The following is an 11,947-nucleotide window of genomic DNA, read 5'->3' on the forward strand; positions in this document are numbered from 1 at the left end:
TTAGCAGCCTGCAGGACAAGGCTGGGCAGGAAGATGCTCTCGGGGAAGAGAACACGCGTTCATTCACTCAGCCTAACGCTCACCAGGTCAGGGACACATAAGAATGAAAGATGTCTTTGTGTTCACATTTTTACATCTACTTTGGAGAGAGTAAATTTAAGGAATCAAAATAATTTGGGAGGGCAGAGAGCAAAGGAGCACCTGTCCTCAAAATACTCAGAACATCCTAAAGGAGACGGGCAAACTGTTCTCCAGATAGCTTTACGGATTTGCTTCTTTTCAATCTGGAGAGAACAGAGAGATGCACACAAGTACAATTTTAGATTAGGCAGGGATTTGAAGGCAAGCTGCAAACAAACCGCAACCTTGATCTCAGTGTTCCCTCACTTAGGCCAAAGATGAACACAAAGCCCCACCAAAAACATCAGTCCCTGAAGAGGGCTCAGACTGCCAATTGTTCTGAGAAGACTTATCAATCTCTACAGACAACCCCTTCTGATCAGGTCATATGATTGAAGGCTTTACTTCATTGCTCTCTCACACCACCAAAAGCACAGCGGCATATCAGATCAGACAAAGGGACTGCTGCCCTTCAGAACAGACCCCTGGACATCCACATATGCAACTGAGCTGCGCACGGAGGGAACGCAACAGTCACATGCCCCATGTGCTATTACATACTAGTTTTAAAGAGGCAACACACCTTTCAGACTACCAAGACATTCAGAAATCAGATTGGTCTTGCATCTAGCTTGCACCGAAGTTTTGTGACTGTTTGTCACCCTGGTGTGTTGCAGTATACAAAAGTACTACGCACACGCTGAGAAGAGTTAGAGCTGCGAGATGGAAACAAGACAGAATGCAAAGCTCTACGAAAAGCTACCTCTGCACAGCTCAGTCCCAGCTCCAACATGCTGCCTGGGCAGCACACAGGCCTCAGGGCATCACTGCAGCAAGCTGAAGGCTTCCCTAATCCCTCTAGTCCTAAAGTAGCTACACCCTCCATTACCCAACTGCTACTCCAGCGATGCAGCATCGTGATTCAAGTGCTGCAACTAGCTCTTCAGCGAAAAAAATCCACCTGCAAGCAAAACAGCTTCAAAATCTATATTCATAAAGAATTCTACTGCAATGCAAAGGCTTTTCCCCCTTCACTAACTAGAATATAACAGTCTTTGGCCTTTCATACTGAATACGCAGTAATTTCTTTCCTTCCTGCAGTGCAGTTCACAGCGTATGCTTCTACCACATTACCTTATCTTGTCTCACCAAAAAAAAAATATATATATAAATATATATTACCCTAAAAAAAAAAGAAATGCACAGCAAACTGTATTGCTTCTGCAAGATTTCATTTGAGAATCTGCAGTTAAAGTGCAGGACCCCTACGGTTCCCAGTTCTGCGGCACGATAGTTTCAGCATCCCTTGTGAGATGAAGCGTGTCACTTTAACGCATCCTTAAGTTGCCAGAATCACCAATCTGATCAGCTTCATCACCCTGAGGACACACAAACTGACATAGTTAATCTGATGAGAGAGACGAAAGCGGTGCTTTTTAATATTTTATGAAACAGTTGGCTGTTTTTAATTTTAAAAACAGCAGTTTAATAAACAAAGCAACAGAACATTCCCTGCGGATAGCATCATGATAGGTGTACAGCAGCCCACTCACCTGAGTGCTAACCTTGTGTTCTCTGCACTGACCCCACCGTCCTCCCCACATCCACACTGAAAGCCCTGCAGGCTGGAAGGATTTGGGCTCCATCAGTGGAATTTTTGGAGAGGTTCTTTCACCACAACGCAGTTCATAGTAGGGGCAACTTTGGAGCTGCTTCAGGGCAACCAGCTCACCTACAGCACCTGATCCCAGCCAAAGCAGGCTGAGGTGCCAAGCCTCAGCTCAGCGGTTTTAATGAGAGCTGTCTTGCCTTCTATACTCAGTTCTGAAAAAAGACTACACTACAAACTTCCATAAAACACAAGCTTAAGGCAAGAGTGTAGCAGTAACGCAGCAAGACAAGGTACTTGGAAAGACAGATCCTTGCTCTGACTCATGGCCATCATTTACTCCCACTCCCACCAGGCTTGCAAGATAAGAGACTGGCTCGAAGACCAACGGAGGGGACAACACAAGCAGCAAGATTATATACTAACATAAGCATACCCAAAACACTGCTCTCAGCAGAACCCGCTCTTCTATTCTTCGTTCCAACACAGACATCATCGCTTTTGAGAGCCTCAGTGATTAGACCTCAAAAGTAAGTTAGAAACTTCCACGGTCCTTTTCATTAGAGTTCAGGGAGCCACAGATGCCAGGGTAACCTACTAAAAAAGGACTTTTTGCTGCAGTCTCTTTAAATACAGTGTTGATGGGAGAGAACGTGATTCTACACCTGAAGAAAGGACATCCCAGCCAAAGACAGGAAGGAAGTACATTAAAGAAAAGAACACCCGTGAGCTCAACAGGAACATACGTATTGCTTTCTTCATGCAAGAACAATACACCAGAGCTCCTCCCTTCAAACATTAATGCTCGACACGCTCTGGCCTCACATCAGCTTCACAGTCCACCCTTTATTCTGGAAGAAAAAATTCTGCAGAAATGAAAAATATTATCCCAAGAAAGGGGATTATTTTGTCATCTGAGGACGCTTGCATGGAAGAGCAGAGCTGATGGGCAGCTCCTGTGATCTTTCTGATTAGAATGCTGCCTCAGGATATTACCTCCCCACAACAAGATGCAGTCAATTAGGCTGTGATAGATTCATCTAATAAAGGCATTTTCTTATGAAGTATATCAATCCAAGCCTGGAAAGCGTTACACTTTTGCCATGATGGGACCTTGCTGAGAACAAATGTGACAGATAAAACCAACCCTAAACTAGTTTCGTTTGTTTGTTTTCAAGTCATCATTAAAACAAGAACCATCTTTGTGCAGTTCCTCAGCCAGAACACCTTAGCCCTCACTTTCAGACACAAGCAGGATTACTCTGGAAATGCAGAAGCTCCAGCCATGCATCTCCTCCATGGCTATTCACTGCCTCCAAGGCCCCAGTGCAAACAACACACCCGATATAGCACTAACACACACAAGCAGAAAAGGAGGCTCTAAAAATCTCAGAGAGCTACTAAGCACCACCACAGCTCACCACGTCCTCCCATTTGGTTAGCAGGAGCTACGAAGATCACTACAGATATCTTCACAAATCCACACGTGCTGTCAGAGTCCCAGGCACGAGGCACCATCCCAGCATCCTAACTCCTGTCCAGCGAAGCAGAACAATCTCTGTCCTACAAAACTAACAAGCTAAAGCCTCCACCCCCTTCTCAAGTAACAGGCAGCGAGCTTCATATCTAACACAAGGACACCTTAAATCACTTATGGAAAAGCATTTGCATTTTTGGATGCATCTCTGGGACTTCCTCATACACTTTATTTAGCAGAGACATCTGTTACTCAATATATACATTTCATACAAATCCCACCTTCCAAATCCTTTCCATCGGTTGTCACTAATGAAGCTTTGTGTGCAAAACCGAGTGCGTTCTGCCCCCATTAGGAAGCCAATTACAGCAGGAAAAACAGGCAATTAACAAGGTGTAAAATAAACATCCTGCCACCTGCCTTTTAATAGCAACCCTACTTCAAACAAGTCACGGGCTCAGCACAGCTTTCCGAGTTGGCAACTGATATTATATATGTATTTATGCACCAGCTGCTCTTCATTGCAACAAATATTACAGGCTTACCAGATAAGGTCAGCATGTTTAAAAATATATATATAGTAAGTATTAAACTGTTCTTTGAGTCCCCGAATGTTGCTTTTAATGAAATCAGCAGCATCAGGCTTGTCTGGTATTACTGCGAAGCCCAAGTCACATCCCCAGCTTAGAGATGCTTCTCTTCATTCCCTCTTAGCAGCTTCTGTATTTGTTTCAGTAAATCCAGGGCCCTGAGCAGCTTTTAAACACCATACGGGGCAACTAAACAACACAAAGCTCACCAGAGCCTGCAAGGCTTTTCTCCTTCCATCAGCCCTGCCTCTCCTGCTTGGCTCCTCCACCTCCCCACCAGCACTTATAGAGACATCCAACCAAGGCAGTGGCAGAAGGACAAAGGGTGCAGTGGGACACAGAGCCGCCTACTCAAAAATCCAGAGGAAAAAACAAGCTGGAGCTTGATTTGTCTTTGCTCCTTGGAGCTGGAAGCTTTAGCAGGAGAGAAGGGAAGTCCTTTCAAAGTCACAGTGGCTCACCCCAGAGGGAGCCACTTTTCTTTGTGCAACAGGATGAATGACAATTCTGGGTAGTGAACCAGGACTAGAGAAAGCTCAACAGTAAATCTGGATGTGATAGATTTGGTGCAGAGAGCGTGCTTGAGAAAACACTGTCTAAGCCAAGTTTCACCCTGCCTTTCAAATATCCCCTCTCCCCTTGGCTCTCTGCTGTTCAGTATTTAGCTGTTAAGTTTTCCACGTCACATTTCAGCTCCTGACTAAAGAATACCAGACTTAATCATTCAGGCAAGTTCTTCCTCTTTAGTTCACTGAGATCTGAGCTGCACAACACTGGATGCGATACCAACAACTTCTGCAGTCACACACGCAATGCTGGTCTAGGCAGACATGGAGGGAAAGTTGAACATTCTTTCTCTAAGTGACCTCAGGAAGAGACAGGAAACGCAGCTTTTAACTCCTACAAAGCCAAAGGCAGCTACAGATATCCAGAAAGCTGCAAGTTAAGACCAACAGTATAAAAACACTGTCAGTGAAAGTTTCTTCTAAGAAGTCTATGATTTAAGGAATTCCTTGTCCTGGAACACAATTACAACTGGCAAATCAGACCTCTGAAGACTCAAGGCTTCAGTTCTGAGATCATGTATACGTATGCAGATCACGGGTGAAAAGCAGTGGAGGCTCCAGACCAGAGAGAACGCACACCTAAACCCGACCAAAAGCAACCCGCAAAACACAACAACAATCTCAGCTACCAGCCAACAGTTTCTCACGATACCAACACAAATGTGGAGATCCCACGACTTCCACCTACAGCCCCAACCACAGCGACAAGGTCAGGAAAGACACGATCTGCCAACATGAGCCGCAGGAAGTCATGCGGCCACTCAAACCATAGGAATATTTTAAGATGAGTTCAGTCACTCAGGGCACTTGGCTGCTTTGATGGGGATTTTTTCTGTTGTTTGCTTTTTATAAACAAGCAGTAATATTTTCCTCTTACATTTTGCGGATGGGAGAAAAGGAAGAAGGATGCACTGCTTAGTCACAAGCTTAGATTTTCAGTACTCGCTGCTAGGAGCGCTGCAGAACAATTGTGCTCAGATGCGTTTTACATCTTGAAGCTCACCAAAGAAACAAAGGAAAGCTAATACTGGGCCTCAACCCAACATCGATGGTGGGACTGAACACTAGTGGCTTTCAAAGGTTTTCACATCACAGGAAGGTCTGTACTGCATTAACCAAGAAGCAGGATATATTTGCACTGCCCCACAACAAAGCCTCACATGGCAGAAGCTGTTCCAGAAGCACATCAGAAAGCCAGCCTACACTTCTCCAACTATTTCAACTCAATCAGTCGTAGGAAGCCTCTTCTGCTTACAGTCGAGAAACGCCTCTATGGGCTCCCTGACTACTGAAAGCCCAAAGAAGCAGAGCTCTGAGGATTGCTGCTTGCTCTGAGCAGCGGGAGATCAAGAATGGAATGAGAACTTACAAACACTGTAAGAGAGACCTGTGCAGGATTTACCAACTGCTGCAATTCCTTTCCTTCTTCAGAAGGAGACCTAAGCCTGCAATTCTTCCAGTTTATATCCCTCTTCAGAAGGATGCTTAGAGTCTTAACTTGACTAAGTACCCAATTGCAACAGCTGGCAGCAGTACCCAGCTCACCTGAAGAAAAAAGAAAAAAAAAAGACTTGAAGGTAGCACAGCAATGATTGAAGCTCACTCCTGACAAAGGAGCAGAAACAAGCAACCTAGCTGGGGTGATCTACAGCCCCTAAAACACTGCTTGAGAGTAGTAACAGTCACATGCATACACCTCCCCTGCCCCCAGCAGACTTCTGTGGTTTGGCAAGCGGTCAGGTTGAGCAGAGCATACACAAAGTTGAGCAGAGAATTTCTCGGTGTGCAGTGATCTCGCCAGGTCGCAGATCAAAAATATTTTCTACAACAAAACAAGATGCAGCCATAGAAGAGCTATTAGATTACTAAGATCATCACCAATCGAAGCAGGATGTCCAGAAAAGGCAAATTCAAACACTGTGAAAACAGCAGAGGAAAGTTTCCTTCAAGAGAGATGCAAAGTTGCTGTGAGAACTGGGTGGGAAAGTTAAAATCCACTTTCGTTTTTAAGAGCTAAACAAGAGCACTTCCTCCAGGCAGCTGTAAGAATCCAACCTACATCAATGATAACCCCTCTTTCTCCTCCCCATCAGCAAACTTCTGTCTCCAAATACAAATGCCTTTCACAGCACAGTTCAACAAGAAAATTGCTTTGGAGCCCTGGTGCTGAAAACGCATCAAAGCACGGTCTCCAAATTCTCAACTTCCAAAAAAAAAAAAAAAAAAAAAGAAGAAAAAAAAGAAAGAAATCAAAGGAGAAAAAGAAAAGACAGTTTGGCTCCCACTGGCCTGAAACAACAATAACGATATAACGATAACAATCTGCAGGAGGTTTCTCCACCCTCCAAGCCAAGCCATGTTGCTCTGTGCACAGCTGAGTGTAATTGCACCCGGGGCTGCAAAAATTGCTGCCTTTTCATTAGCAGACATTTGCAAAACCGCCTTCAAACAACCTTGCTGGTTAAAAGGAAACTATTTGCTCTTCTGCAGTTCAAGTTAGGTCTCCGCGGAGGGTCAGTAACCCAGCGGTTCGAAAAGGAGGCAGGAAAGGCGCATTAACATAAGCTGTGCATTAAGACACCATAATTTATACGCCTGACAGTAATGGCTCTGTGCTGCGCGCCGTATCAACTCGCAGACACTCCGGCAGGAAAAAGCAGCACTTTGGGTGCATTGCTGCTCTGCCCGAGGACAACCGGCACGCCGCGAGCAATAAGGACCGACGGCGCTCTGGGCGATGCTTCAACCCAGGCTCTCCGCAACGGCGGCGTGCCTCCCTGAACTTACAAGCATCGCAGCGCACAGCCAGGACAGCCAGGCACGCGTAGTGCTCAGACGAGAGGAACGCACGCAGTTTTAAGACGCATCGCTCGCTGCTACCCGACTTCCCTCGCCAGTAAAGCCGCCTCGGCCACGGCCGCGCTCGGGGAGCGGGGAAAGGCTCCGGTCCCTCGGGCTGCGCCGCGCCCCGAGCGGGAGAGCGCCTCAAGGACGGCGTGCGCCCCGCGGCTCCGCTGCTGTTTGCTTTCGCTGCGCGCGGCTCGCGGAGACCGAGGGACGCTGAACAGAGCAGCGCCGAGCCCCCCAGCCCCGGAGTTCGGGAACTCCCGACAAACCTGCCGCCGCCGCCGCCGCAGGACCGCTAACCCCAGCGGCGCTCTGCAGCCCCTCTTCCTCCAAAGGAGCGCAGACGCCGCTGCCGCTCCGCGCCTTCCCCCGCCTGAGGGGAGCGAACAAACAGCCCGAAAAGCCGCGAGACGGACCGCGCCTCGCGCTACCGCTCCTCGCTCCGCCAAGAGAAGGGAGCGGGCCGCCCCGTCCCGCAGCGCTGCCGTCCCCCGCTGGCTGGCGCCGGGCTGCGGCCACCAGTTGCGCTTCCACCCCGCGCAGCTGCGGTACCTCGGGCAGGACGCGAGAAGAAGTGCCGTCACCGCTGCACGAGTCCGGTCGCAGAGCAACAAGTGAGCGCGCGGAAGGAAGGAAGGGAGGGAGGGATGGAAAGGAAGGAGGGAAGGGCACGGCACCTCTTCGCCTCAGCCCGCCCCGCCGGCGCTGCCGGTGCAGCCGCTCTGCGCTCCGCCGCCCCGGCTGCCGCCACGCGCCGAGCACGCGAAACGCGATCACGAGCCCGCCCCGCTCGCGCACACTCTTGAGCCGCGCGGGGCGCCGTAGGGCGGCCGCTACCATCCGCCGCCCCGCGCGGGGAAAGGGGGAGCGCGAGCGCTCCTCCCCGCCCGCCCCGAGGAGTCCGCCCGGCGCGCGCCGCCCGTCTCCCCCCACCGCGCGCCGCCGCAATGGGAGCGGCCGGGCGGCGTCGCGGGGTGCGGAGGAGCCGGCGCGTGGGGCTGCGCTCGGCGAGCTGCGGGCCCGGCAAACATGATCATCCCGGTCAGGTGCTTCACGTGCGGCAAAATCGTCGGAAACAAGTGGGAAGCTTATCTCGGCCTCCTGCAGGCGGAGTATACGGAAGGGTGGGTGTTATTTCTGCGCCTTCTGCCGCTTCGGATGAGATTGTGCCGTTCCCGTACGTCCGGAGGCTGCCTGTCGTTCGTCGGTACTTCAGAGAAGCGTCTGCCAGGAGAACGACAGGCTTCTGGAAGTTGTGGATCGGTATCCATTGAGGACTCGTGATCTCGGTTGACTCACGAAGGGCTCGCTTTGCCATACACCTGTAGGGTGTCGTAGCCAGCTCAGGCCAGGAAGGGCTGGCCAGGATCTTAACAGCAGGGGAAATGACTTCAAGCTATGGTCCTCTTACACCACCTGAATGCTCAGGATTGTAACCAGATCTGCTCTTTTCTCCACACTGGTCTTCCAAGAGGCACTTGTGGGAACAAAACTAAGTTACTGTAATTAAATGATTGGGCTTACAACTGTGCCATATTTCCAAGTTTCCTTCTATCTGTGAAGAGCAGAAATTTGTTTCCAAAGCCAAAATACTTTTGGATCTCACTTAACCCTGTGGTGCCATGATCTCGTGACTTTGAAAGAGTAGATAACGGCAGGACAAGGAGAAATGGTTTTAAGCTGAGGGAGGGAAGATTTAGGTTGGATGTCAGGAGTGGTGAGGTGCTGGCACAGGCTGCCCAGAGAGGTTGTGGATCCCCATCCCTGGAGGTGTTCAAGGCCGGGTTGGATGGGGCGCTGGGCAGCCTGGTCTAGTATTAGGGAGGTTGGTGGCCCTGCCTGTGGCAGGGGGTTGGGATTCGTGATCCTTGAGGTCCCTTCCTCAGGATCATGGACCCAGGCCAGTCTGTGATTCTGTGAGTGGGCTGGTTCAGAAGACAGAGTGCTTCAGATCTGGTCTGTTATGGTTCCGTCTCCGTGTGGGAATTCTCCAGACTTCTGAAAGTTCTGGTAGTTTGGTTGGCTAGATTCCATCTTTAGCAGAAGATCGTGTGCATCTGCTGGCCAGAGAACAGGCAAACACCATGCCTGCTGCAGTAAATGGAAGAGAACATTAACAGCACATGCTAAATGTCTTGATTTAAACTGCAAACAAGTTTTTCTTTATGACTAAGCTCAGAGTAATCAGTGTGTTGCTTAGGAACACTTACAAGTGGTTCTGACTCATTTTTTTTTTTCTTTTTTTTTTAATGTTGTTCTTGTTCTTATTAATAGAGATGCCCTGGATGCCCTTGGTTTGAAGAGATACTGCTGCCGCAGGATGCTCCTAGCCCACGTGGATCTGATTGAGAAGCTTCTGAATTATGCACCTCTGGAGAAATGAGAGTCTACCGCCCCAGCCACCAAGTTCTTTCAAGGAAATAAATGAAGGATGAAGTCCACTTCAGAATTAGAGATTAAAAATGTAAACCCTTCTCTTTTAATTCACAGAGGTTGTTTTTGGTTTCTTTTTGTGAACTTTTAGATGCTTCTGCCAGCAAAAATAAATGTGTGCTTTATGAAATATAATCATTTGTATACATAAAATGTTGAACTAGAGGAAGCCTCTGCCTGTAGTCTTCCTGTAGTTGCTGGATCAAGTTAAGCATATGCTTTCTTCTCACCATTTCCTTGCACTGGTCGTTTTGAGGTTAGAAATACCATTAAATTAAAAATACAGTGCTAGATGCTAGGCAGTCAAGAGGGGTTAGAAACAGACCAAAGTTCTGTGTTCCAGCAACAGCACAGGGGATGTTTGTTTGGTAAGAATAAGGCATTACTCTTAGTAGCTTGCAGAGCTAGGGAGCTCATTTTTTCACTGCCGCTAAAGTCAGCCTATAGTCTATATCCCAATTTTTAACAAAACACTGACAGCTGTATCACAGAAAACAGTAAATCAGGTGGAGCAGTGCTCTTCACTTAGGTAAAATATGGATGAGCATTCCCACTGAAGGCAATGGATGTGAGAATTTACGCATGTTACTGCGAACAGGATCAAAGTCTTGCCAAACACCTGCACTGCTTTGTAGCTGGTATGCATGCAAGCTTCCCACTTGTCAGTCATTTCATTCCTACTTCATGTAGGACTGTACATGCAGTGTGGAGCTGCCTGGCCCTGTGCTCTCCTAGTAGAAGGGGTCCTGCTGCAAAACAGCCACTGACCCTGCCCTTTTTCTCAGCTTTTTATTGCACTGTCAGCCAAAGGCTGGACCACATCCCGTATTACTGCCTGACATCTAGAAAAAGCATTATTCTCAGTAGTGTCTACACACACATGAGCTTATCTTGCCACAAAGTGCAGGAGGCCACTTTTGCATCTGTGCACATTCAGGATTCCATTTAAATGCAGTATCAGCCTGGATGCAAATACAGGACAAATCATAGTTACGCAGCCTTGAAGAAAACCGGCTGAGAGAGATGATAATTCTTTAACTTGCAGCCTGCTGTTGTTTTGGTTCAGTTAAAATCTCAGTGGTCAAATTTAGGTGCTGGGTAAAAGGTGTCTGGATTGTTTTCTTTAGTTTAAGAACTATAAAGAAGCTGGTTCCAAAAACCCGCCTTTCCACTGATGCTATTTAGTGTGCTTACTGGGTCAGGCTTCTATGCACAAACCTTAAAAACAACACTCAAAAAGAACACTTACAGGACAGTTTGCCTTTGGCTATAGCTATTACCCCACCAATCTTTACACTTGAACTTACTTTTCAATTTATTACAATGGGATAGTGGGTAAGTTTTCTCATATTCAGCAGTTCTTCTGCAAAGACACTAAAACCACAAGCTTTAGCCTAATGCAAAGAGAATTTAACAATTCTAGTATTTGTTTCACTTTATTGGATAGCTTTTGTTCTGCGTGACTGCCATATTATCTAGCAAAATGCACTGAAAAAAAAAACAACCCACTTCTCTTTCAGGCTGTTTTTTAAAAGGGACACTATGAAATATAAGATGACCTTTCCCAGCTGAACTCCTGTAGGACTTTTCCACGTTACAGTGGAGCGTTACATGGAGATATGTGTTAACTTGCTCACAGAAAGCTCTAAATGCCAGCATCAGCTTACCTGCATTTGTCCACAGAGCAGTACTGAGACAGCACAGCAGCTCAGACTGCTGCCTTCAACTGAGGCAGCCATGCATCAGTGCCAAAGGATGGGATTAGAGAGCCAACAGTACTTTGTTTCTCGCTCTAAAAACAATTTTCTGATCTAGTTTTCTGCTTCAGAATAACAAGATTCTTCCCAAAGCAGATACCAGCACAAGATTAAGTTACTTGATAAGAAAAGCCGTGGCTCTTAAATGTTATAATGAAGAAGCAGTTTGCAAAAACAAAGCAGGCTTCATTCAGAGTTTCTAAGGAAAAAGCAGCTTGGTTGCTCTTACTACTGTTTCTCAGACAGTAGTGCTGGGATGCCAACAACACCCACTCTGATATCACTGCACCGACCAGCTTTTACACAAGGAGCAGCAAATGAGAGCAAGTAGCAGGACTAAGTCAGAGCCAGCATTAGTATCTCTCCCAGCAGCAAACAACAACCTGTCTGCACTGCCCCTCTTCTAAGTGCAGCATTGGCCAAAAAGCCATTTCTGCAATGTGGCTAAGCAACTGCTTCATCATGCCTGCATTAAAGGTTTTCTCAGGAGTTTTGTCATTGAGTTGGTCGGGAGCAGAAGTAGATTTTTTTTTTAATAATACTCCGTG

General features: G+C 47.5%; 1 protein-coding gene across 1 annotated transcript; it reads left to right on the top strand.

Annotated features, from left to right (window-relative positions):
- The first annotated feature begins 8,191 nt into the window (after positions 1-8,191).
- On the top strand, positions 8,192-9,675 carry POLR2L (RNA polymerase II, I and III subunit L). The gene is made up of 2 exons (XM_079537132.1): positions 8,192-8,333; positions 9,484-9,675. The coding sequence occupies exons 1-2, from the start codon at positions 8,239-8,241 to the stop codon at positions 9,590-9,592; spliced, it is 204 nt and encodes a 67-aa protein (XP_079393258.1). The 5' UTR covers positions 8,192-8,238; the 3' UTR covers positions 9,593-9,675.
- The last annotated feature ends 2,272 nt before the right edge of the window (positions 9,676-11,947 follow it).

Source organism: Tetrao urogallus (assembly GCF_951394365.1).
Source record: "Tetrao urogallus genome assembly, chromosome: 6".
Taxonomy (NCBI): domain Eukaryota; kingdom Metazoa; phylum Chordata; class Aves; order Galliformes; family Phasianidae; genus Tetrao; species Tetrao urogallus.

Excerpts from the sequence above, each read along its gene's own strand:
- POLR2L (XM_079537132.1), top strand. The coding sequence starts at position 8,239 with ATGATCATCCCGGTCAGGTGCTTCACGTGCGGCAAAATCGTCGGAAAC. Across the intron at positions 8,334-9,483 it reads CAGGCGGAGTATACGGAAGG|AGATGCCCTGGATGCCCTTG; the intron begins GTGGGTGTTATT and ends TCTTATTAATAG.